Source organism: Peromyscus eremicus, chromosome 18 (genome assembly GCF_949786415.1).
Source record: "Peromyscus eremicus chromosome 18, PerEre_H2_v1, whole genome shotgun sequence".
NCBI classification, from domain to species: Eukaryota; Metazoa; Chordata; class Mammalia; order Rodentia; family Cricetidae; genus Peromyscus; species Peromyscus eremicus.
Genome location: NC_081434.1, coordinates 2,913,948 through 2,940,763, shown reverse-complemented (window position 1 = coordinate 2,940,763; position 26,816 = coordinate 2,913,948). Strand labels below are relative to the sequence as shown.

The 26,816-nt window shown below is 52.8% G+C and overlaps 1 protein-coding gene across 1 annotated transcript; it reads right to left on the bottom strand.

Annotated features, from left to right (window-relative positions):
* Nucleotides 1-1,829: 1,829 nt before the first annotated feature.
* Kif5a (kinesin family member 5A) lies at nucleotides 1,830-26,816 on the bottom strand. The gene is made up of 29 exons (XM_059245779.1): nucleotides 26,769-26,816; nucleotides 22,668-22,755; nucleotides 22,501-22,574; nucleotides 21,412-21,516; nucleotides 20,943-20,991; nucleotides 20,212-20,267; nucleotides 19,924-20,011; nucleotides 18,923-19,047; nucleotides 18,319-18,423; nucleotides 18,065-18,213; nucleotides 17,783-17,931; nucleotides 16,746-16,921; nucleotides 14,029-14,097; nucleotides 13,047-13,253; nucleotides 12,638-12,784; nucleotides 10,785-10,973; nucleotides 10,230-10,347; nucleotides 9,839-9,903; nucleotides 9,626-9,735; nucleotides 8,921-9,022; nucleotides 8,352-8,412; nucleotides 8,042-8,113; nucleotides 7,814-7,918; nucleotides 5,284-5,500; nucleotides 4,910-5,054; nucleotides 4,538-4,617; nucleotides 4,003-4,030; nucleotides 3,500-3,611; nucleotides 1,830-1,996 (listed from the first exon to the last, which is right to left on the bottom strand). The coding sequence occupies exons 1-28, from the start codon at nucleotides 26,814-26,816 to the stop codon at nucleotides 3,533-3,535; spliced, it is 3,006 nt and encodes a 1,001-aa protein (XP_059101762.1). The 3' UTR covers nucleotides 1,830-1,996; nucleotides 3,500-3,532.

Here is a 26,816-nt window from a genome sequence, read left to right as displayed (position 1 = left end):
AAAAACAACAACAACAAAAAAAACTTCCCAGGCCTGAATTTCTTGACCATTTTGGTTGTTTCTTGTTTTTTGCAGCTCCAGAGACACATGAGACCCTTATCCCTGTCACACTAAGCGTCACAGGCAAGCACACGCCACTGAGCCACCATCAAACCCTGTGTTACTTTTCATGTCTTCCTACATAAGATTTATTTTCGAAAGTGTTTGAGAATTGTCGCTTTGGCTTTCTCGCACACTGCTCTGATTCTGTTCGCGTCTCTATCGTTCCTTCACAGGTAAAAAGCAGAAGCTTTCCCCTGAAGGCGTGCGTCACAGCCTCTCCGGGCCGTGTTTACCAGCTGTCACCCACCCCGGTTTCCTTCTAGTCCTAGAAGCCGGAAGACGGTCTGCCCTGCTCCTGCTGTCAAAGTCCCGCCCCGGGGTAAGCTGGGCATCTGGATGCTCAGCTGTATTTCTTGGCCTAGTCTGGGTAGTGACCCTCATTCCTGCAGTTATCTGGGAAAATCACCTTAGCAGGTGGGAGGAAAGGGCCATCTGAACTCAAACAACGTCCCCTTGACGGCTGGAGAGGAGGGGACCTGGGCTGAGAATGGCCGTGTGGGAAGAGTACTAGGTTCAAGCCCTCTGCCTCCATCAGCTCTGAAAAGAATCTGACCAGTCCCTGTCTTTTTTTTTCTTTGTTTTGTTTTGAGACAGGGTTTCTCACCATACCTGAAGCTATCCTGGAACTGACTGTAGTCCAGGCTAGCCTCAAATTTAGCCATTTTCCTACCTCAGCTTCCCGAGAGCAGCATTCACTAATGTGAGCCACCATACCCAGATTTTGCTTTTGAGGTGCTGGGGACCAAACCAGGGCTTTTTCACGTGCCGGGGAAGCTGTCTGCCACTGCGCTGGACCTCCTGCTCTGTCTGTGAAGTGCACTTGGTACTAGACGGAGATCACAGAGGGAAGTCTGTACGGGAAGAAGCCAGACTCCAGCCAGAGGCATCTAGAAACAGCTATTATGCCAATAAATGAACTGGAAGCCCCCAGACCAGAATCAGAGGTGGGAAACGCGGGCAGCCCAGAAGGGAGACAGAGTGAGCTCGGAGCTTCAACTGAGGGCACTGTGATAGGAAGTCACATGGCAGCCCCCAGCCCCAGGGGACCCACCGTTCTAACTCCGCCTGCTTATAACTCTCGGCACAGACAGATGAGCAGCTGTTTCTCAGAGTTCTGCTTCCTTGACTTTTCAGAACATTTTTATATCTACTCTAAGTTCTGGTTGTGATATCTAAAGTAGACAGTATCAAAAGAGGCTCAGGGCAGAAAGGGAAATAGTCCCTTGAACCATCCATGCCTCAGACTGGGGGGGAAGGGAGCAGAAGGCAGACTCCATAGGACGGAAGTAAGCTCCCCACAATCTCCTGACTCAGGTGAAGGGCGTATGGGGGCGGGGATAATCTACCAACCCTTCCGGTGGGTCCTCCTCTATGCTCTGTGTAAAGAGGGGGGTTCTGTTTCTCTCTTTTCGTAGATGCTAAGACATTCTTCTGCTTAAGGCTTTGTATGTACACTGTGTGTGTGTGTGTGTGTGTGTGTGTGTGTGTGTGTGTGCGTGCATGTCCATGTGTGTTTGTGAGCAAGAGGGATCGCAGCCTCCTAGCTCCTATTTTTCCTTTATCATCTTGTGACCTCTACTCGGCGATTAACATCACTCGGTGTAAGAGACGAGTATATGGAAGAAAGAAGAAGACGTTCCCCTCCTCCCTAACACCGAACGGGGAGGGGAGGCTATGCATGAAAACCGCTAACTACATCACCAGGTACTCAGAGAGGACGACAGAGAGAGGGAGACGCAGCAGCAGCTTCTCGTGTATAGATACAGAGTACAAAGACATGAAGTAGGAGGAGGACATCGACAGGTCCAACAACACGGGCTGGAGAGGGAGCTAGTGTCAGAGACCACAGGGTGTGCAGCATGCTGAGAGAAGAGGCCTCAGTCCCTCTTAGAAACTGGGGAAGAAAGAGAGAGAAGGCGTGAGGAACCAGCCGGAGCCCAGGCTCTGTGCAGGGACAGACGGCGTAGGTACACACTTTGGCTTACAGTTCTGTTCCCTGACCACCGACAAGCCTACCCCACCCCTCAACTCCCAGCCAGCCCAACCCCTGCTTCTCCACCCCACATCCTCCCAGCATCCTCTTCCCCCTTTCCAGTTCTCTCTCTCTCTCATGCCTCTCTGCCTGGACCACTCTCCTGGAAAAACCTGGGAGCGGCCCAGCGAGAGACTGGCTATTTTCTCTTGATCCTAGTCAGCCAAGGATCTAATGTGGACAACCAAGTAGGTGCCACTGTCCATCTGGGGTCTAAAGCAAGCATGACAAGAAGCCTGAAGCCTGGTGACACGGGGGGGGGGGGGGGGGGGGGGTGCCGGGAGGGGGGAGGTGTCCCCTGCCACTGCAAAGGACTTGGCAAGAGGGAGGTGTGGAAGCTGGAGGGGCTGGAGATGGGAGGCAGCCTGTTTTCATTTCCGGTGCATGGTACAGAGAGGACTGTTGTCACTAGCTAGAGGGACCAAGGGTCAGACAGCGTCATCTTTGGTAGCGTATGCAGATCTAGGAACAGTGCACGAGAGTAAGGCAGAGATCATCACCTCTACACGAGGCATCTTGGCTCAAAACATCTCCACGTATCTATGATCATTTCACAGGGGCGGTAGGGGCAGGATGGGATGTTCTCCCTCGCTCTCCTGGTACCTAAGGTCTGTGACCTGTGGGCCCTGGCTGTTTGTGTGACAGTGGCCCCTAGTGGTGGAAATCAGTACTGTAGTTACCGCCTGCCCCAAAGGCCCCAGCGTCAGGGTGCATGGGAGGTCAGGGCTGGAAGGAGCCTCCATAGGGAGAGCATGAGCTGATGCGTGATTTGGGGTTCTTAGTAAATGTTTTTGTTTGTTTTTGATACAAGGTCTCACTAACCCAGGATTCCTTTGAACTCATGATCCTCCTGCCTCTGAGTGCTGGGATTATAGGCATGTGCCACCATACCCAGCTAAGCAGGAGCTGAAAGGTTTTGAGATGGTTTAAGAAAAAAAATAAAGGGATAGTGGGGCTGGGGAGATGGCTCAGTCATAAAGTGTTTCTGCACAGGCATGAGGACTGTGTTCAGATCCCCAGCACACACGTAACAGCCAGTCTGTCTGTTACCCCAGCACTGGGGGACAGAAACAGGCAGACGGGGGGGGGGGGGGGGGGGCAGCCAGCCAGCGAAAACACCAAGTTCCAGTTTCAGAGAGAGACCCTGTCTCAAAAATAAGGTGCAGTGTGATGTGAAGACACACACACTAACCTCTCGCCTGTGCATGTGCGTATGCACGTATGTCTCTCTCTCTCTCTCTCTCTCACACACACACACACACACACACACACACACATACACACACACACACTCTCACAATAAGATAAAGAGAAAAGAAACAGGAGACGAGGCCAGGGCCAGACACGGAAGTTGCCTGCAGCTACCTGAAAGTGCAGATACGTCACCAGGCATGGGAGTTAGCTGGCTGCTGTCTCTTGGTGGAGGGGGAAAAGCTTGGCCTGGTCCTCAGCCTCATAGCCGCATGGCAGGTCACTCCTGGAGGAAGAGATATAGGACAGTCAGCTCCATGCCTGACATGCTCTGATAGCATGCCCGTGAGATAAGAAAGGGCAGGGCAGGGAAGATGCATGCTTCTCCGAAAACTATAGCCTTGCCCAAGGTCAGAAAGTCCCCCAAAGTAGGAGAGAAACTATCAAATACCCACGGCATTCTCCCCCAGGTATCATGACTGGAATGGGGAGGGGCTTAAATGGGGGGGGGAGGGGGAGGGGTGGGGGGGAGGGGAACATGAGGTGACAGGAAGTGACCACGGTGAGCCTCACTGGCTCCTCCTTCCCCACGAGGCTCCAGTTAGTCCAAGTGGAGAAAAGTCAGTCACTTCTTCCGGCCCCACCAAGAGAACCCTGGGTCAGCTGTGTCTGGGTACCTGTTGTCGTTGATGTCTGTGGCGTTTCCTAAAGAGACCACCATTGAGAGCACTCGGTCAGAAAAGGCTGGTGTGAGGAGCAGACGTCACAAACCCTTCCCATCCTAACGCCTCTAAGACATGGGTGAACCTAGGCGCTCTATCCTCAGCTACCCAAAGCTGTGCCGGCGGGGCCGGAGGTGGTGGTGGCACACCTTTAACCCCGGCGTTCAGAGGCAGAGGCAGGCGGATCTCTGAGTTCCAGGACAGCCTGGGCTACTGAGGAATTCCAGGACAGCCTGGTTTAGGCTGGACATCTACATCAGGCTAAGGCTCAGTCAGTGGGCCCCTGAGGATGTACCCCTGCCCTCCCCCGCCTTCCCTACCCCGAACCAGGGGTAGGACGCAGGGCAGCAACACACTAAGCGCTCTGCCAGTGAGCTCCACCCCTGACATTATCCTTTCATCTGACGCCCTAGCATGGAGAAAGGTTCTGTTAGCGTCTGCCATAAACCCCTCTGGGTTTGCCCCGGGGACCCTGATCTTTGTCGCTCACCGTTGTCCATGTTGGCCTTCTGGTAGGAAGCTAAGGGGCCGCCAGGTGTGGCTCCATTGCGGGCACAGGAGTTAGCAAAGCTGAGAGGAGCAGAATAGAGACGCAGCCTCTGTTCTAACCGTTCTGAGGACCGCCATGCCCACACTCCTCCCAGACCCTCATCCCGTCCATCCCTGGGAAAGGAACCAGTAACCTCGGAGACAGGGAAGAGGGCACCGTCTCCTAACCACATGCAGAAAGCCAAGGAAAGGGTGAGAGGCCACGCGACTTAGAAAAGAAAAATTAAGTAAGCCAAGAGCTGACACCACCCTCTGCCTTCTAGGGCCCGGACGGCCTCGGGCCGGAACTCCAGCCACACCCATGGTCACTCACTACATATCTGAGGTGGAGCTAGGTGCAGCCTGCAGATGCAGGTTCTGGAAGAGGTTGTTGGTGTAACTGATACACTCGGGGCTCCGTGTGCCGTAGGGGTTGGTGGGTGAGGAGGCCGGGTAGTGGCCAGGCCTCACAGGCTTAGCTATGAAAGAGAAGAAATAGCTGTGAGAAAGCTATCGGTCACCCTGAGTTTCCCCTGGTCCCTAAGGCCCCTCATCCCCCACCCCCACCCCCTCACCCACCCCCTGCAAAATGACCTCATCATCCTTCGGTGGGAGGACTAGGGCCAGAAGCAAGCATGGAGCTGTCTGGCACTGAGGACCTGGCTGGATTTGGTGCAAGTTATCACCTACGGACACCCATCCACTCACCAATCTGGGCAGAATGGCCCCGCTTGCCGGAGCTCTTGTACCGTACAGCCTCCTTGATCCGGTCCACCTCTTGCTGGTACCGGCGCTTGTCCTTCATGGCGCCCTCCTTGGCCTCCTTCAGTGCACCCTCCAGGGCCTTAACTCTCTCAGCCGTAGCCCTAAGTCGTTTTTCCAGTTTCGGAAGCTCACAACGCAGATCTGCATTGTCACGTACCAGCTGCGGGGAGCCCCAAAAGAAAAGCCGGTGACCCAGAATAGAGTCACCCAGTGGAGTGCGAGGGGGGCGGAGGGGGGGGTTGGGAGTAAAGAAAGAGAATAAAGGGAAATTAGGATCATGGCATTTCCTTGAGAGACCTTCCCTTCCCTTCTAGGTAATGTGCAGTTCTATCCAGTTCTTTCCGGCTCCCCCCATCATTTCCTAAGCCGCAAAACCTCCTCCACAGCCAGCCCTGTCTCAGGTTCCATCCGCCTGGACACTCCCTCCACTGTATTCACAGCCTGCCACAGCCAGACCAACAGCTCCAGGCCCCAGTGGGGGTGAGATGGCTGTGTGAGCATGCAAGCAGGGCGCATGACGGTCAGAGGGTGGACATGGCTGAGAAGCGCGGTGTGTGCAGTGCGGTGCAAAGCAGAAGCTGGAACCCGGGACCCCCTCCACAGCCACACACGGAGCCTCCCAGGAAGGAAAGAAAATGTTTGCGATCGGAGATCGGATCGTACAAACATTTGTGCTCATTACCTTCTTCACGTCCAAGGACCTCCCAGAGCCATCCTCCCCAACCCCCGCTTAAATTAAACTAGAGTGTGATAGCAACCACTCCGCAGCCAGAAAAGGCCCACGGAAGGGTCCACACAAGGACTGGGGCACTTGAGACTGCTAAGGTGCAAGGTCTTGGGGGCCAGGAGGGAGGGGGGCGGCCAGGCTGATCAGCACAGCCGAGAACACAGTGGGGGGGGGGGTGGCGGGAAGGGACAGAGCTGGAGCCTCTGTTCCGCTTCAGACATTTAGGGATCTTATTGCTGGTTTAGGTTAACTGGGGCAGTGCTGAGTTTTCAACAACCCTGTTTCCTTCACAGACTTGTGTCTGCTGGGTAGGACATCATGCTTATCCTGTCTGTCCTTTAGGGGAGCAATTTTTGGGGTGTGGGACTTAGAGCGGAAGCACAGGCTTTGGGGAAGGGAAAAGGGGGCAAGTAGAAAGGGAGGGAGGGAGGGAGGGAAGGAGGGAGGGAGGAAGGGAGAGAGGAAGGAAGGATGAAAAGACAGGGCCATACTATGTAGCCCAGGCTGGCCCAGAACTCACTATCTAGCCTTGGCTGCCCTCTAACTCTCTAGCTTCTCAAGTGCTGGGATCACAGGCATGTGCCGCCATGCCTGGCCCTAGTTTGATATGTCCTGGGGTTGGGCTTTGTGCAAACTCTACTACAAGTACGCTCAACTAGGCTACCCCCACCCCCACCCCCACCCCGGCCTGCCCTTTTTTTTTTTTTAATTTTTTATTTCCTAGCTGTCACTCAACTTTTTGGTGAAGATGTTATACCCTTTCATAGTCAGAGAAGGAAGGAAAGATAATAGTTAAGTCCTCAGCAGACCCAAAGAACACAAACCCAGCAGGCTATGACCAAGTCAGGTTTGGTAAGTTTTCAGAAGGATGCACACTGAGTCTTTATGGCACCACGGGCATCAGGCTAGGAGGAAAAGGTGAGCTCGGCCAGGGAGAATGAGTCTAGGTGGGAATCCAAAGGCGGACTTGAGTGGGAGGGGCTTATTTTAGGAATCCACTGAGGAGCCAGACTTTGGAGCGTGTTGGCTCCTTGGCATGGATGAGGACATTTCTGCAGTGGACACACCAAACACTTCCTGTCCTCAGTCCTCTGGGCTGCCCTCTCATCCACGCAGCCCATACCTTTGAACCCAGGCTTCCACCTACGGCGCAGCAGCAGCAAGAGGGGACGGAGAGGCAGCAACTCAGTGCAGGGGTTCTGATGGGTCCCCACTAGGGCCCGGGTGGCTCACGGGAAGAACATCATTTAATGTCCCGCACACCTGCCCCAGGTAGGCAAGTGGAGACTTTTTGCTAAGAAAAAGCCCACTTCCCTTGTTTTTCTTATATCCCATCTGAAGTCTGGTTCTATGCCCAACCCCACTGTAGTGCTAGAGAGAGATTGCCCCCCAGGGCCTTGTGCAGGCTAGGCCAGCTCTGCCACTGAGTGACCTCACGGCCCTCCTCTGGAGTCACAGCTCCAGCGTCTCCACAACTCCCATGCATTTCAACCTCTTCCTCTGAGCTAGGGCTGGAGACTTCCACTTTAAGCAAAGATAGGCGCCTTTTAAGAAGGGAGAACAGGTACAGAGCAAAGATCAGTGTGCACGTGGATCCAGATGAGGTACCAAGAAGGGAATTGGTGAAATAGAAGAAAGCTAAGGGCCGCATGCAACTAGCTCTCCCCAAATCCGAGGGGCCTTTCGGGATTTGGGTACTGCAGGGGCCTGGCCTCGGGTTCTCTCCGTCCCCTCCTGGACGCGCACCTGTTTGTGAACTTTAGTAAGCTGCTCCAGGTTGTTCTCAAGAAAGGAGATCTTCTGCTTCTGGGAGTGAATCCCCCCACTGTCCTCGGGCTCCATTTCTGCACTCTGATTAGATGGAAGGGAAGAAAGACATGGTTGTCCCAAGACCAAACCAACCCCACGGGGACAAGAGGCTGGAGAACCCTGAGAAGGAGACAGGTGTTGGCAAGACTAGAGGACGGCACTCACTTTCTTGACTCGAGTCGTGACGTCTTGAACGAACAGCTTGCGAAGGTTGTGGAGGGTCTGGAGTTCCCGGGCCTGCAAAGAATCACTCAGAATTGGGGATGGCTGGATACCAGGTCTGCCCTCCCCCTCCACAGTCATCGAAACCTTCAGTCTACATAGTCAAGCGGGTCTGGCATCCCGATAAACAGGCGCACCCCGACTAAGCCACAGATGTACAGTGAGAGGGCAGGAGAGACAGACTGGGAAGAACTGAGGAGGGTGGGGAACCGTCCCTGACTCTGCTAATGTGGCACAGGAGGAAACCACTCACAACTGTCTCCTCCAGCCCTTTGAGGTCCTGCTTGGACTGCTCATGTCGCTCGTACAGAAATCTGCAGCAAGAGAAATAAGGGGAGAGACGGATAAGAAAGACAGACCCCTCAGGATGCTCCTCCCCTACCATTCCTTTATCTTTACTTATACAAATTACTCGTGATATTGCAATGCAGTAATCAGAAAGGAATCCTTAAAAGCCAGCACAGGAAATCTTTTGAAAGGCCACGATTCCATTATTTACAGGTGGACATCCTTGCCAACTCTTTTTGATGCACAGCCACACACAAAGCTTCTTGAAACCATACCATCTACACAACTTCAAAATCTGATTTTCGTTCTGGACAGCCCTGGCTGTCCTGGAACTCGCTCTGTAGACCAGGCTGGCCTCGAACTCAGAGAGATCCCCCTGCCTCTGCCTCCGGAGTGCTGGGATTAAAGGCGTGTGCCACCATGCCCAGCCCGGCAGTCATTTCCGCTGGTCCCCCACCCCTTCAAGCCTGCTTCCCGTGACTCTCCCAGAGGTCACCGCGACCTGCATCCCAGTTCGGAGCCTGTGTCACTCACGTCAGCTCCTGCAGTTTGGCGCTCTTCTCATGCTCCTCGTTCTTCAGCCTCTCATAATCAGCCTGAAGCTTCTCCAGCTCCAGCTGCAGCTTCTGGTTCAGGCTGGGGAGGAGAGGGGGGACATCGGAGAGGTGAAGGGGCACTGAACAGAGAAGAGGCAGCCCCGCTCCTCACATAGGAGCCCTCTCTGAAGAGGGTGTTTCGGTGAGACCTGATGCATCTGCCCTCAGGTATCAGGGATAAACCCTCCTACCTTTTTCATGAGAGCATGGGACCCTGAGTACTCCAATTATAAAAGCCCCAAGGACAGGACTAATTCTAACTTCTTGTGTCTTTTTTTTTTTTTTTTTCATTAATTATTTTATGTGCATGGGTGTTTTGTCTGCCTGTATGTCTTTGCGCTACATGTGTGCCTGATGCCTGAGGAGGTCCGAAGAGGGTGTTGGATCCCCTGGGACTGGAGTTACACATGGCTGTTGTGGCCACTATATGGTTGCTGGGAATCAAACCCAGGTCCTCTGGAAGAGCAGCCAGTGCTCTCAACCACTGAGCCATCTCTTCAGATCTTCCTGTGCCTCCTGAAGTTGGGCTTCAACGTGTGTCCTTGTTGAGGAAATGACCTTGGACATTAAAGATCCAGAAGGATCACTGGAGTGGCCACCGTGATTCAAGGCTGGAGGTGACACCACCCTCTAGGACGCTTACTCTTTTAGCTCATCGATGGTCCTCTGCTTCTCATTGATCTCATCCCGGAGTCGGGCCAGCTGCCGGTGATGGGCCTCACGGTGATTCTCCATCTGCAGCTCCAGGGCCTTCTGCAGACAACCCAACCCTATGCTCAGAGCCAGTTCCCAGGCCGACAGCCAGCCCAGCCCCTGCCCCGCCCTGCCAAGCACACCACACAGCTTCCCAATTCACCTTCACTTCCTCTGCATCCTGTGTGTCTGGCTCCTTGTCTTTCAGGGCCACTTCATGCACAGTTTCTAAGCGAAAGAGAGGAAGACAGTGTCCATGATCCCAGAGCTCCAGGCCGCAGGGGATGGGTGCCTGGGGATGTTCTGGGTTGGGACAGTCCCGTGTGATTCATCAGGGATGGAGAACAACAGAGGGTCTACGGTTCGTGAAAAATGAGCTACGTGCAAAAGCCAGGCTACGTGTTAAGTAGCCTATGAGCTGACCCTCGGGACTCAAGCCGATGCTAAGCAAGACGCTATCAGGTCCTTTCTTCTGATGTGTGTGACTCTACTTTCCAGTCCTGTCTGGGACCTCAGATCCATGGATGGCTGGGATAGACCTAAGAAAGCCTCACCCTGCGCCTGCAGCTTGGCCAGTTCATCGCTCAGGGAGTCGTAGGACTCTTCCAGATGTCTCTTCTTCAGCTCCACACTCTGCATGTATTCCGTGAGCGAACGGATCTTGGCCTCATGCTGGTAAGGGAAGACCCATGGCATAGAGGAGACAAGGTACCAGGATCTAGCACTGTAAACTGCAGCTCCCTCCCATGCCATTCCCTCCTGCTACACTTTCCATGAGGATACAAGGCCAGAGGCCATTGCTATGGAGGCTCTTCCTTCAGACAATCGGGTCCGAGGCCAGTACCCCCTGAGCTTCACGTCTTTGGCCTGGATCCTCCCCGCTATCACCCTGGTTCTTCAGCCCTTGATCTCCATTGACCCACGACACTGACATCAGGGTGGGTGTTGGGGAGTTTTTGTTTTGTTTTGACTTTTGGTTTTCCCAGACAGCGTTTCTCCGTGTAGCTCTGTCTGTCCTGGAACTCGCTCTGCCACCACCCAGCCAGGAGATCTTCTGTATCCACAGACTAGCCTTTCTCACACTTGGGCTGTCCTCCTCAGACACCCACCTGTGAGATGAGCAGCTGGCAGGACGACAGCTCCCTCCCAGTCACCTCCATCTTGCGATGACACTCCACCTGGAGGTTCTCCAGCTGCCGGCACCGCTTAACCACAGACTTGACCTCCGATTTGATTTTGCTGATGTAGAGTCGGGCCACAGTGAACTCCTCTTCTATGGCCCCGCTGATCTCCACCGGCTGAGGGTGGGCAGAGGAGGGAGACAGACTACATCCTTGACCCTCCACCGGAATCACACCCCTTCCAAGGTACTCAAGGAAGCCGGGAATTCCTGAGCACCTTTTGGAAGCTTGTACTGGTTACTTTTCTGTCAACTTAACACAAACTAGATCATCTGAGAGGAGGGAACTTTGAGAAAACGCCTCCGTAAGATCCGGCTGTAGGCATTTCCTAATTAGTGATTGATGGAAGAGGGCCCAGCCCATTGTGGGAGGGGCCATCTCTGGGCCGGTGGTCCTGGGTTCTATAAGAAAGCAGGCTGAGCAAGCCAGTAAGCAGCACTCCTCCATGGCCTCTGCATCAGCTCCCGCCTCCAGGTTCCTGCCCTGACTTCCCTCAGCGGACTGTGACTTGGAGTATGTCAGCCAAATAGACCCTGTCCTCCCCAGTCGCTTTTGGTCTTGGTATTTCATCACAGCAATTGTAGCCCTAACAAGACACGCTCCTGTCAACTAACATTTCACTTCAAAGCCTCTGCTGACATTCAGATACTGGATTCTGATAGCCTTCCCCTTAAAAATCAACGGGTCTTCCTTTGTTTGCTACATTGCCTGTGCTAGTCCCAAACCCCTGGGTTTAAGTGCATTTTCTGTCTCAGCCTCCTGAGGACTGGGGTTACAGCTGCACACCCTACTCCCCGCTGGAGTTCCTTTTGTAGCTAGACTAGCTCTGCCTGGTAACCCCAATATACGCCGTTGTCTTCTTCTTCTTCTTCTTCTTCTTCTTCTTCTTCTTCTTCTTCTTCTTCTTCTTCCTCCTCTTCCTCCTCCTCCTCCTCTTCTTCTTCTTCTTTTTGTTTTGCTTTGGGTTTTGACTGTTTTTCAAGACAGAGTTTCTCTGTGTAGCCCTGGCTGTCCTGGAACTCACTCTGTAGACCAGGCTGGTCTCAAACTCAGAGATCTGCCTGCCTCTGCCTCCTGAGTGTCGGGATTAAAGGTGTGTACCACCACTGCTCAGCCTCCAATAGGTCATTTTCTTATGCACAGATATCATTCCTACCCTGTGTCACCTCTAGATCTTGCCACAGGAATCAATCTCTCACTGTGTGTGTGTGTGTGTGTGTGTGTGTGTGTGTGTGTGTGTGTGTGGTCTGTGTGTGTGTGTATGTGTGTGTGTGTATGTGTATGTGTGTGTGTGTGTGTATGTGTGTGTGTGGTCTGTGTGTGTGTGCGTGCGTGTGTGTGTGTGTGTGTGTGTGTGTGTGTATGTGTGTGTATGTGGTCTGTGTGTGTGTGTGTATGTGTGTGTATGTGGTCTGTGTGTGTGTGTATGTGTGTGTGTGTTGTCTGTATGTGAACCCTTTAGAATGTGTCCCCTCAGTTGTTCCTACAAATCTGTCTTTCTGTGTCTAATCTGAGGCATGGTCCCCCCTCTTTTTTTGTTAACTTAAAAACAAAACAAAACAAAACTGATCTTGCTTGCTCAGGCTGGCCTAGAACTCTTATTTTCCCTGCCTTGATCCTCCAATTCTGGGATTACAGATGTGAGATAGCACATCTGGCTCTTGTAGGGGATGTTTCCTGGCTCTTTGGCCTGCCTTTCTCAGTAACCCAAAAGGACGGACTGTCCCACCACGCCTCCCTCTCCAGTGCCCAGAGCGAGAGTGCCCCCTCTCCCCACTTACCAGCTTAATCTCACCGTTGCCCACGATGACACTGAACTCACTCAGGTCCTTCATCAGCCCATTCAGTACCTCAGCGATCCGTTTTCGCTGGTGTCCACTGACCTCCTGGAGCCGCTGTAGCTCAGACTCCAGGGACAGCATGGTGGCCTAGAGACAGCCCCTAAGGTCATTACCATTGCCTCCTGCTCCCCTTCCCAGCTTGAGCAGAGCCTCTCATATCATGTAAGACTCTGGGGGCTTCTATGGAGAGAATACAGACCCTGCAGAAGCCTCTGGAAGAGAGAAGGGGCACATGGCAGGGGCCGAGCAGGGGAGGGCGTCTCAACACACTGAACAGCAGTGCAGCCGCGGCAGGAAGCGGAGGTGTTCCGAGGTTAGGGCACCCTCGGGCCACTCGCCAGCCACTCACCACCTTCTGGGACAGCTCGTCCACCAGCAGCTGGTTCTGCTGGCTCTTCTCCTCCACCTCCTGGGACTTCTGGTCATAGTTGACGGCCAACTCCTCCAGAGCCTGAAGAACTTCCTTCACCTCATCCTTGGCCGCGTCGTTCTCCGACTGCAGGTGGCTTAGTTCCCGCTGGACCTTCTCATTGTCTCCCCGAGTAGACACCAGCAGCTAGGAAGAGGCAGGGCACTCAAGACCTCACTCTGCCTCTTGGGTCCCTAGGTCTGTGCGAGCTAAGCTCCAACACCCACCCTAGCACATGCCTGAAGTACAAGTCAAGGGGACGTGAGCATCAGGCTTCACTAACTAGAATGTAAAAGCACCTGGACTCAATCATCCGGGACTTTAAGAACAACCTGGTCGGTCACTGTGGAGCTACAAATAGGCTGGAACTCTTTTTAGTTTATTTGTTTGTTTTTGAGACAGGGTTTCTCTGTATAGCTCTGGCTATCCTGAAACTCACTATGTAGACCAGGTTGGCCTCAAACTCAGAGATCCACCTGCCTCTGTCTCCCAAGTGCTGGGATCAAAGGCATGCACTATCATGCCCGAGCTAGCCTTGAACTCTGATCTTCCTGACTCAACCTCCTAAGTGAAGTTTCCAGATTGTAAAGGTTTTCATGGGTCACTAGCCAGTAAGTAGCATGCCCATTCTTCCATGCACTTTTTTTTTCTTGAATCAAGTTTCATATACCCAAGTCTTTGTAGCCAAGAATGACGTTTGAACTTCATTCAATCCTGATTATCGGCGTGCACCAGATTACACATGTGTGCTACCACATCTGGTTTACGTTGTGCTGGGGATCAACCCCAGGGCTTCGGGCATGCTACGCCCACACTCTGCCAACCTCCTCAGCCCCTCCCCCACTGGGTTAAAGAAGCCTGCTTTGATTGGCAGGGATGAAGACAAGCAAAGCATCATCTGAGGTCTACCCAGGGCTGTTACCTCCTCCTGGTCCAGCATCTGCTGCTTCAACTTCTCGATGAGCTGGCTCTGCTGGTTGATCTCATCGTCCTGTCAGAGGCAAGAGCGGGTGGTGAGGGGCTACTTCTCCCATTTTGGAGGGCCGGGACCAGAGGAAGAAGCAAGATCCCCGAAAAATCGGAGTGCTGGCTGCTGTGAGTTGGAAAAGCTCACATATCAAAAGGAAGCCTGGTCCCCGGCTTCTTTCTGGGACTGCAGCATGTCACTTTCAAATTCCTTTGGGACCACCGTGGCAGTATACATCAAAAGTCTGCACACCTGTACCACCCTGTAGCCTAGAAATCTCACATTAGCACTCCAGTCTGGCCAAATCATTTAAAAGAAAAAAAATCAGATTAAAAATTGGGGGTACTTTTTGAGACAGGGTCTCACAGGCCTAAGGCTGATCCTGAACTCTGCATGTCTGCTGCTGCACATGGCCTTGAACTCTTGACCCCCTGTCTCAACCTAACAAGTGTTGGGATTATAAGCATGTACCACCTTGACCAAGATCTCTGTGCAAGTGTGTGTTGAGACAGGGTCTTACCATGTAGTCCAGGCTGGCCTAGAACTATGTATCCCAGGGTGGCCTCAAATTCCCAATGTTCCTGCCTCAGCCTTGTAGGTGCTGGGATTATAGAGCAGAAATTCCACACCTGGTTCAAAAGCAATCTCTCTCTCTCTCTCTCTCTCTCTCTCTCTCTCTCTCTCTCTCTCTCTGTATGCATGTATGTCTATATGTATATATGTGTGTATAGTGTTTACTTTTTAAATAATTATTTTTATTTTATTATTATATGTATGTGGATGTTTTGTCTGCCTATGTCTGTGTACCACATGTATGCCAAGTGCCTGTAGAGCCAGAAGGGACATCAGATCTCCTAAAACTTGAGTTACAGATGGTTGTGAGCCACCATATGGGTGCTGGGAACTGAACCCAGGTCCTCTGGAGGAGCAGCCGGTGGCCTCAACCACTGAGCCATCTCTCCAGCCTCAAAAGCAAATGTTTATTCCTAACAACCAAATACATTTTGATAAATGGATTCTCAGACATCTATTTAAAAGAAACTTTTTGGGTTTTCCAGGCAGTTTCCAGGCTGGTCTCAAACTCCCTATGTGGCTCAGGATGACCTTGATGTTCTGATATGGCTGTCTCCGCCCGAGTGCTGGGATTACAGGCATGTGCCATCATGCCTGGCATTACGTGGTGCTGGGGATTGAACCCAGGGCTTTGTGCATGCCAGGCAGGTACCCTACCAACTGAGTTATGCCCTTAGCCCTAAACAGACCTTTTTATGAAGAACTGTTAAAACTAGTTGTAATGTAATGCTAACTGAGAAAACTGGAGTCGGTCAGGGTGGCCACACTTGTAACCCCAACTGAGGAGGCTGAGGCAGGAGAGCCAGGAGTTTGAGGCTCACCTAAAATATGAGACTATCTATAAGAAAGAAAAATAATAAGGAGGCTGGAGAGATGACTCAGCAGTTAAGAGCACTGGCTGCTCCTCCAGAGGTCCTGAGTTCAGTTCCCAGCATCCACATGGTGGCTCACAACCATCTGTAATGAGATCTGGTGCCCTCTTCTGGCCTGCAGGCAGAACACTGTATACATAATAAATAAATAAATAAATTTTAAAACATTAAAAAAAATTTAAAAAAGGAAAAATAAGATGCAAACTACCTTTCCTGTATACCTCAGGTGCATGATGCGCAAAGAACAGTAAACCGTTAACAGTGTTATATCTAGTGATAGCTGACCAGTCTCTTCCATTTCCTTCTGCTTTTAAAACTCATTTTCTTCAGCATAACGGCAGCATAAAGCAACTTCTTCTTCTTCTTCTTCTTCTTCTTCTTCTTCTTCTTCTTCTTTTTAGAACAAATACTACATTTATTTTTTGAGGCAGGTTCTCTTCATATAGTCCAGTTTGGCCTGGAATTTTTTTTTTGTTTGTTTGTTTTTTTGTTTTGTTTTGTTTTTCTTTTTTTCTTTTTTTTTTTTTTCTTTTTTTGGTTTTTCGAGACAGGGTTTCTCTGTGTAGCTTTGCGCCTTTCCTGGGACTCACTTGGTAGCCCAGGCTGGCCTCGAACTCATAGAGATCCGCCTGGCTCTGCCTCCCGAGTGCTGGGATTAAAGGCGTGCGCCACCACCGCCCGGCTTGTTTTGTTTTTCAAGACAGGGTTTCTCTGTGTAGCTTTGCGCCTTTCCTGGAACTCGCTTTGGAGACCAGGCTGGCCTTGAACTCACAGAGATTCGCCTGCCTCTGCCTCCCGAGTGCTGGGATTTTTTTTTTGTCTTTTTTAATTATTATTATTTTTCTATTATCAGCTTGATGCAGTACAAATTCTTATCCTAATAGTGAAATGTTTCGCTGAAGCTTGCCCAGTGATTGAGTAAATCCAAAACTTACTATAAGCCACAGTCATCCTAGGGTCCCCCTGCTGTGTAGCCTCCCTGGTTCTGTGGGACAACGCCACTTCTTTTAAAAAATTACAGTGGGCGTGTGTTTGTGTGGGGTGTGCACACTGGGCTCACGTGGAGGCCAGAAGACAACCTGTGGGCATCGGTTCTCTCCTTCCACCACGTGAGTCCCTGGAGATGCAATTCGGGTCACCGGGCTCGGCAGCAGCCACCTGTTCCTTCTGCTGAGCCATCCTGCCAGCCACCTCGTGGCCTTCAGCGCCCTGCCCAGCTGCCTTCACCTTGTCATCCAGCTGTTTGTAGAGGCGTCGGATCTCTTCCTCGTACTTCTGCCTCTCCTCCGGTGCGATGCGGACCACGATGGATGAGTTGTCGTTCACGGGGGTCTCCTCGCAGAGCTCAGCTCCCAGAGCTGAATCCTCCCCAGCCAGGCGCTCGGTCTCGGGTACGTTCTCTCCTGACAGAGGGACAGAAGGAGAGGAAAGACAGTGTGATGGTTGATCTTATCAAGTTGACAGTATCCAGCATCACCCATGTGACAAAGCTCTGGAGGTCAATGCGGGGGTTTTCCAGGCTGATTTCATTCAAGCGGGCCGATCCACCTTAAATGTGGGCCACACTGGGCAGATCCACCTTAAATGTGGGCAGCATCATTTCCCGGACTGGTGTCCAGACTGAATGAAAAGGAGGAAATGGCCGGGTGGTGGTGGTGCAAGCCTTTAAGCCTCAGGAGGCAGAGGTAGGCAGATCTCTATGAGTTTGAGGCCAGCCTGGGCTACAAAGCGAGATCCAGGACAGGCTCCAAAACTACACAGAGAAACCCTGTCTCAAAAAACTCCCCCCAAAAAAAAGAAAAAGAAAAGGAAGAAAGGAGTGGACCACCGGCCCTCATCTCTGTTTCCTGACTGTAGGTGTGAGGTGAGCAGCTACCTCAGGCCACCACCACCACCACGTCCCTGCGCCCTCCGACTGTGAGACACAGTAGATACTTTCATCCTTAAGCTGCTTTAGCTAAGGAGTCACATCACGGCCCTGAGAAAAGTGGCTGCAGGTGGAGAAGAGGGAGCTGCATGCCTAAGTCCACCTCCCCCTACCCCCACTCCTCAGAGCCGGGGTCTCCGGGACCTCAGCTCCTCCACCTTTGGGGGACCTCGGTAGGTAATCGGCTTATTCACGACCGCTCCTCTGCACTTTTTCCAGAAACACAGCCTGGCTTCCTAGAGATTGTTGCTGGCCTTCAACACTCCCAGGCAGGGCTGTCCCTAAGCCACACCTCTTACTCCCATGGGGGGTGTGTGTGTGTGGGGCCCTCTCTAACCATTGCGCCACCGGCTCAGCTCGGCCTCCAGCTTCGCAATGGTCTCCTTCTGGGCCTTGGTCTTCTCCTTCTCCTTCTCATATTTCTTCTTCCATTGCTCAGCAGTCAACTCCAGATTCACCGAGGCAGTGTTCTTAATAGTCTTTGCCCTGAGTGAAGAGAGAAGGTAGAGATGAGACTCACCACGCTGGTCTCTGGCGATGGGGTTGGGGGCGGGGGAGGGTTAGCAAGGGATGAGGCAGGGGCAGGCCCCCGGATCCCTCTGGGGACCCTGACACTGACCGCTGCCCGAACATCAAGGTGGACTTGGTCTCGGCGTCGTTGTAGCTGGATGGCGAGCAGCAGATGAACATGGTGGTCCTGCAGTTTCCTCCCAGAGAGTCCTGGAGAATCCGCGTCATCTTGCTGTCACGGTAGGGCACGTAGCTTTTCTACAACAGGAGGCAGACGGCGAATGAGAAAAGACTACTTCAACAGGGAAGCAGAGGGTAGTGATGCCCGCTAGGGACTGGGTAGTCACGGACAGGAACACTTACCGTGCCCTCAGCCAGGGCGGAGATCACGTTCCCCAGGGCCGACAGCGACTTGTTGATATTCTTTGCCTCATCCAGCACAGCCCCCTCCGCGCCAGTCTTGCTGACCTGTCAGAGAGTTACAGAACCGGCCGTCAGGGGGAGGTGCAAACGCTGTTGCCTCATCTGGCTTTTTGAGACAGGGTCTCTCTGGGTAGCCCTAGCTGTCCTGGAACTTGCTCTGTAGCCCAGGCTGGCCTCGAACTCAAGAGATCCACCTGCCACTGCCTCCCGAGTGCTGGGATTAAAGGCGTGCGCCACCACTGCTCGGTCTCAAATTTAATTTTTTTTTTTTTTTAAGATTTTATTTATTTATCATGTATACAGTGAGTGTTCAGCCTGCATGCCAGAAGAGGGCACCAGATCTCATTACAGATGGTTGTGAGCCACCATGTGGTTGCTGGGAATTGAACTCAGGACCTCTGGAAGAACCAGTCAGTGCTCTTAACGTCTGAGCCATCTCTCCAGCCCTCAAATTTAATTTTTAAAAAGGCAAACCTTCCCCTGGAGGATTCCTTTCCAACCCCCCACCCCCACCCCACCCCACCTTCCTCCAGAGATCCCCAACCTTCTCGCTCCCGGCCAGGTCCACAAGGTACAGCTTCCCGCTGAGCTTTTGCTCAGTCTCGATGTTCTCCTGCTTGATGTTGATGAGGAAGATGCTGTGACTCCGAGAGCTGTGCTCGTTCATGTCTGCAGGAGCAGGGAAACACGGGTCCTCTACTTACCAACCCCTGCAGAGCCGCAGCCTGAGCCACGGCGCCCACTAGCGGCCACTCCGAGCCACGGCGCCCACTAGTGGCCACTCCGAGCCACGGCGCCCACTAGCGGCCACTCCGGGCCACGGCGCCCACTCCGAGCCACGGCGCCCACTAGTGGTCACTCCGAGCCACGGCGCCCACTCCGAGCCACGGCACCCACTAGCGGCCACTCCGAGCCACGGCACCCACTAGCGGCCACTCCGAGCCACGGCGCCCACTAGCGGCCACTCCGAGCCACGGCGCCCACTAGCGCCCACTCCGGGCCACGGCGCCCACTAGCGGCCACTCCGGGCCACGGCAGCCACTAGCGGCCACTCCGGGCCACGGCACCCACTAGCGGCCACTCCGAGCCACGGCACCCACTAGCGGCCACTCCGAGCCACGGCGCCCACTAGCGGCCACTCCGAGCCACGGCGCCCACTAGCGGCCACTCCGGGCCACGGCGCCCACTCCGAGCCACGGCGCCCACTAGTGGTCACTCCGAGCCACGGCGCCCACTCCGAGCCACGGCACCCACTAGCGGCCACTCCGAGCCACGGCACCCACTAGCGGCCACTCCGAGCCACGGCGCCCACTAGTGGCCACTCCGAGCCACGGCGCCCACTAGCGCCCACTCCGGGCCACGGCGCCCACTAGCGCCCACTCCGGGCCACGGCAGCCACTAGCGGCCACTCCGGGCCACGGCGCCCACTAGCGGCCACTCTGCCCACCAAGCGAGAAAGGGCTTCCCGACCACCCCTCCTCTGTCATCTCCTAGGCTAACACAGGCAGGAGGCCCCTCCTCCCCTGCTTGCTCGCCCCCACTCACTGGTGACGGCCACGTGACGGTTCGACTTCCCTTCGTCGATCACATCCAGAATCTCCTCCGGGCTGGACACGAAGCGTTCGGTACAGCCCTGCAGGAGGCACATAGCAGGCACCACGCGTTTTGATCTCCGGGGTAAGCTGCCCACATACCACCCAAGTGATCGGTCAGCACGCTCTTCAAGTCCCTCTTGGCACATCACCCACCGTCGGGGTCACCGACCCCTCCTCCTCCCTCACACGGGCTCTTGACAAAGCCCAAGTGGCACGCGAGAACCCACACTGCTCTCACCTTGACAAACGGCACCCGGTTTTTGTCCTCATGCACAGACAGGTTTGTCTTGGTCACTGAATCGAGACAGAGCAGGGTGAGAGAAGGCAGTACCCACCGTACCCACCCACCCCTGGGTACCCTGCAGGAAGACTGGGGGGGGGACCCGAAGGCCACGTTCACAGGGAGGTGCCATTCGCCCCTCCTCACAGGGCTCCAGAATGTATAACGGCCTTTAAGCTCATCTTCTGACTCTCCCAGGCTTTGGGGAATGTTTTGTTTTTTTGTTTTTGTTTGTTTGTTTCTGTAGTCTAGGGGATTGAACGCAGAATCTCACTCATGCTAGGAAAGCCCTTTACTCTTTATTCCTGCCTTCTATTCCTAACCTCTCCCTCCTCCGGTCTCTGATTTTGCCCTATTGATTAGCGTTTGGACATCAGGCCTCATTCTTGCTGGTCATTCTTGCTCCATCACTCACCTCCATCCCACCCCTTTTTATTTTTTTTCCTTTTGAGACACAACCTCACTAAGTTGCCCAGGATGGCCTCAAAAATCACAATCCTCCTGCCTCAGCCTCCTGAGTAGCTGGATTTATAGGCAAGCACCACCATCCCTGAAGAGCAGAGCCAGAGGACTCTGGTGTGAAGAGGAGACATGTCTGGATGCCCATCTGCCACCAAACCCTGAATAAATCTGGTTTCTCTTTCCTCAGCCTCCTCACATACCTTTACCCACCAAGCCCAAGCACTCACCGTCCAAAAGATCTCTGATCTTATCCAGGTAAATCTCAAAGTAAGAAACCTGGTCAGGAAGAGGGGATGATGTGAGATGTTCTGTTGTTGTTACTTTAATTTTATTTTTATGGGTATGAGTGTTTTGTCTGTTTATCATGTGCATGCATGGTGCAAGAAGAGCCCATCAGATCCCCGGGAACTGGAGTTAGAGATGGTTGTGAGCCACCATGTACGTGCTGGGAATTGAACCCAGGTCCCCTGGAAGAACACCCAGCGCTGTTAACCTCTGGGCCATCTCTCCAGCCCCAAGAGGGTGATCTCAAATCTAACACAGGCCCGAGGAGGGTGGTGGCTGGGAAAATGCAGGGGAGGACATCTTGGTGACAAGCTGAGGTAAGCAGAGGGCAGAGTAAAGCTTTGGCTGGTTCTTTCTAGGCTCTTCCATCTAAGTCCCCTCTGAGTCCCCCAGAAGTCCTGGGCTGATCACCTTAATGTGGAATTCGAGGTTCTCATCCATGGAGTAGATGTGGTTGAAGATGTCTCGAGCAATCCGAGGAATGATTCCCATCAGCTGAGGGTCGTGCAGCTTTCCCTGAGGAGAGAAGGCAGAGCAGAGTCAGGCTCACGGTGAGACAACTCGGAGGCAGGCAGGGGACGCAGGCAAGGAGCCACAGGGAGAGCACCCTCAGTGAGGAGGTGGTCACCGCCATGCCTGCCTTCCAAGGGAAGCTGATAACTGAGCAGCCTTTGGGTTTCCATTGATGATGCTTTTCTGGATCAAAGGAGGGCAGCCGGGGTCACGAGAGGGAGGGCAGCCGGGGTCACGAGAGGGAGGACAGCCGGGGTCACGAGAGGGAGGACAGCCGGGGTCACGAGAGGGAGGACAGCCGGGGTCACGAGAGGGAGGACAGCCGGGGTCACGAGAGGGAGGGCAGCCGGGGTCACAAGAGGGAGGACAGCCGGGGTCACGAGAGGGAGGACAGCCGGGGTCACGAGAGGGAGGACAGCCGGGGTCATTAGAGGGAGGGCAGCCGGGGTCACGAGAGGGAGGACAGCCGGGGTCACGAGAGGGAGGGCAGCCGGGGTCAGGAGAGGGAGGACAGCCGGGGTCACGAGAGGGAGGGCAGCCGGGGTCAGGAGAGGGAGGACAGCCGGGGTCACTAGAGGGAGGGCAGCCGGGGTCACGAGAGGGAGGACAGCCGGGGTCACGAGAGGGAGGGCAGCCGGGGTCAGGAGAGGGAGGACAGCCGGGGTCACGAGAGGGAGGACAGCCGGGGTCACGAGAGGGAGGACAGCCGGGGTCACGAGAGGGAGGACAGCCGGGGTCACGAGAGGGAGGACAGCCGGGGTCACGAGAGGGAGGACAGCCGGGGTCACGAGAGGGAGGACAGCCGGGGTCACGAGAGGGAGGACAGCCGGGGTCACGAGAGGGAGGGAACCACATTGCTCCTAATCCTCCAGACCCCTCTGCCTCCGACTCAGCCCACCCTCGATTCCTGGATCGTCCCCAGTAGAGATCCTTTGATCTTCTGTGAACCGTCCTAGCATCCCTCGGCCCCCGAGTCAGAACGCTCACCTCCATGGTATGTGTTTTCCCTGAGGATGTCTGTCCATATGCAAAAATTGTACCATTGTAGCCAGCAAGGACGTCTGGAAGAGAAGGCAGAGAAAGACATTTGGTAGGGGGGTGGGGGTGGGGGATGGTGAGCGTGGGAAAATACATTCAGGAGGTGAGTCTCTTACCTTTGACGATCTGCATGGCACACGCATGATAAACTTGCTCCTGAGTCGTGTTCGGGGGGAACACGCGGTCAAAGACATATGGCTTTCCCTGGAGGGGGAAATAAGACACGTTAGACGTCGGCAGAGAGCGTGAGACGGAAGAGGAACACCGACAGCAGACCTCTCCATCAGCCTGCAAAACACCCGGGGTGTTTGAGAGATGAGAGAGCCTATGAGAGAGCCCGGCGAAGCAGTTTACATCCGACAGCGGAAGGGGGGCTGTGTGACAGAGTGTCACTAAGGAGTGTTGCACAGTGAGGTTGTGTAAGGGGGTCCTCGTTCTGGATGCGAGGTTCTAGCATTCCGCTAACCCCAAACGCCTTCCTGGGAAGCCAAACAGAAAAAGACAAAAGGAAAATGGAAAGTGAGGAATTATTCATTATCAGTGAAAAGAACCTCAGAGTTTAAAAATATCTCCCTCTACAGAGCTGTATGTCTGGTGGAGAACTTCTTCAAGACATGCTAAGAAAGGGGCTGGAGAGATGGCTCGGCAGCCAAGAGTGTGTATACACACACACACACACACACACACACAGACACACACACACACATACACACACACACAGACACACATACACACACACATACACACACACACACACACACATACACACACATACACACACACATACACACACACACACACACAGACACAGACACACACACACACACACACACACACACACACACACACACACACATACACTGCTCTTGCAGAGGACCAGAGTTCGGTTCCTGGCACCCATACAGCAGCTTACAAGAGACCTTATCTCCAGTTCCAGGGGATCCGGTGGTCTCTTCTGGCCTCTCCCAACCCCAGACACACATGCAGTACACTACATACACACAAGCAAAACACTCATATGCAGATTTAAAAAAAAAACACAACAACTTATTTTAAAGATGTATTAAGTGAAAGATGCAAAATCGGTAACACAGGTTAGAATGTCCCCCGGGATGTGAGGGAAACATGCGTGGAGGGGGCTGTGCCAGTGTCTGCAAAACACTGGCACAATCCCCCTCGTTTTGAAAGAAATATGTGAAATCAGAAATGGGGTGCCCCTTTAAGGAACACGGCGCGGTGGGAGAGCACTTGTCTACGGTGCATGAAGCCAAGGACAGCAGAAGAAACTGAGGCAGATCATCAGACCCACAAGCACTCGGCCTAGCCCAGGTAACATGCTGTCAAACGTCTAAAATCCAGGGAGCTAAGCAAAGAACTTCTAGCCGGGCGGTGGTGGCGTACGCCTTTAATCCCAGCACTCGGGAGGCAGAGCCAGGCGGATCTCTGTGAGTTCAAGGCTAGCCTGGTCTACAGAGCGAGATCCAGGAAAGGCACAAAGCTACACAGAGAAACCCTGTCTCGAAAAACCAAAAAAAAAACAAAAACAAACAAGCAAAGAACTTCTAATCGCACTTAGGGTCTGCTCTCTGCCGCCACCGTCAGTGACGGACTCCTTGGCTGTGTCTCCCCGCCCATCAGTCCTATCTGTTGGATTACTTTTCAAGAGTCGGCCCATGTCCAGCTGAAATGTGAGCCTTGAGATCCACCCGTGGCGGGGTTTGGGAGATGAGCTTTAACAAATGAAAGAAAGCCCCACCACCTCGACCAAAAGGGAGGCAAGGTGGCGGGTGTCAGGCCCACAGCCTAAGCACGCTTCTGCAGTTCAGCGCTGCGTACACAGCATGACTCTCTAGGAAGGATGACATCAGAGCACACAGTGGTTACTTTGGAAAGAGAAACAGGGAGAGGGGACACTTTTTATTGTTTGCTCTTTGTCACCAATGGTCTTATTTATTTGCTGTTTTGGCTTTTTGATGTATATTTTTGAGACAGGGTCTCACTATGACGCCCTGATTGTAGCTCATTCTGTAGACCAGGCTGGCCTTGAATTCACAGAGATCCACCTGCCTTTGCCTCCCGAGTGCTGGGATTACAAAGCATAGCCTTGATTATATTATTAAAAAAAAAAAAAAAAAGATTTGTTTTAGCCTGGCATGGTGGCACACAACCTGTAAAACCTGCCCTTGGGTGGGGGGAGGCAGGAGGATCTCTGTGTTCTACAGTGTAAATTCCAGGACAGCTAGGGCTACACAGAAAAACCTTGTCTCAAAAAAATAAAATACAGCCGGGCAGTGGTGGCACATGCCTTTAATCCCAGCACTCGGGAGGCAGAGCCAAGTGGATCTCTGTGAGTTTGAGTCCAGCCTGGGCTACAGAGTGAGTTCCAGAACAGGCTCCAAAGCTACACAGAGAAACCCTGTCTTGAAAAACCAAAAAAATAAAAATAATAATAATAATAATCATAAAAAATAAAAATAAATAAATAAATACAATAATAGAAAGATTTTTTTAAGTGTGTGTGTGTGTGTGTGTGTGTGTGTGTGTGTGCACCTGTGAGTGCAGGTACCTAAAGAATCCAGAAGAGGGCATCAGGTCCCTTGGAGCTGAGTTAAGGGGCCTTTGAGCTGTCAGACATAGGTCAGGTCCTCTGCCAGAGCAGTATATATTCTAAACCACTGAGCCATCTCTCCAGCTCTATATTCTTTAATTAAAAGTGTTTTTAACTTAAAGTGTTTTTATGTCTCATAACTAATACTAACCCTATAACACCCTTTGGTTGCAGAACGTAGAGAAATCAACCTCAAACTGTCCAGGAAACTTCCTCCCACTAGCTGGCTTTTGTGATAAAAGGCTCTATGTGGGCTTCGGGAGGAGAAGAGACATCAGTGATCTTACCCAGTACTTGAACCTTTATGTTACAATTCCGATCTGCCAGGCAACGTGTGCCCACTGGTGCCTTAGGGCACAGCTGTCACCGGATACACAACTCCTTTCTGACTGGATTGGAGGCCTACTCCACAGGAGTGGATTTCACACCTGATACTGAAATCCTCCCAGTCAAAAGCTCATCGCTAGCCCAGCACTCGGGAGGCAGAGGCTGATGGATCTCTGTGAATTCAAGGCCAGCCTGGCCTACAGAGTGAGATCCAGGACAGCCAGAGTTACTGGATGAGACCCCAAGACAGTGGTGCTGTGGGATGTTCTGTATGGCAAATGTGTTGCTAATTAGTCAATAAATAAAACACTGATTGGCCGTTGGCTAGGCAGGAAGTATAGGCGGGGCAAGGAGGAGAATAAAGCTGGGAAGTGGAAGGCTGAGTCAGAGAGACACTGCCAGCCGCCATGATGACAAACAGCTTGTGAAGATGCCGGTAAGCCACGAGCCATGTGGCAAGGTATAGATTAATGGAAATGGATTAATTTAAGCTGTAAGAACAATTAGCAAGAAGCCTGCCACGGCCATACAGTTTGAAAGCAACATAAGTCTCTGTGTTTACTTGGTTGGGTCTGAGGCTATGGGACTGGCAGGTGAGAGAGATTTATCCTGACTGTGGGCCAGGCAGGAAAACTCCAGCTACACAGTAGTTCTCAATCTGTGGGTCGAGACTCCTTGGGGGGGGGGGGGGCGGCGGTCACATATCAGTTATTCTGCATATCAGATATTTACATTACAATTCATAACAGGAGCAAAATTAAAGTTACGAAGTAGCAACTTATGGTTGAGGGTCAGCACAACATGAGGAACGGTATTAAAGGGTCGCAGCGTAAGGAAGGCTGAGAACCACTGAGCTAGGGTGAAACCGCTATCGTAATTTTGCTCAATGGACATGTTTTCAACTGCGTCCTCAATGTTGATATTTGTACCTATAGACCTGGGCTGCCCCCAGACCTGACCACACATTCTTCCTTTTACAGTGGGCATCAGTTAATGCAAAGGTGTATAATCAAAGTACTAAGAAAAGGGGACCGAATGCTCATCCCTAAATGGGACATATTTATCAACCCCTGCCCCATCATACACATCTCAGCCTAAAATGGGACATTTTTATCACACACACACACACACACACACACACACACACACACACACACACACACACACACCAGTCTCAGGGACCCTCGAGGAAGAGGGGACAGAAGGTATACGGGCTGGAGGCAGGAAGGAGTGCTGTGAAATACTGTTTTCTGGACATGACATGTCTCACTCATGAACTCACACAGCTCTTTTTACCACCACAAGACCCATAGAAGCTCGAGCCGGCCAT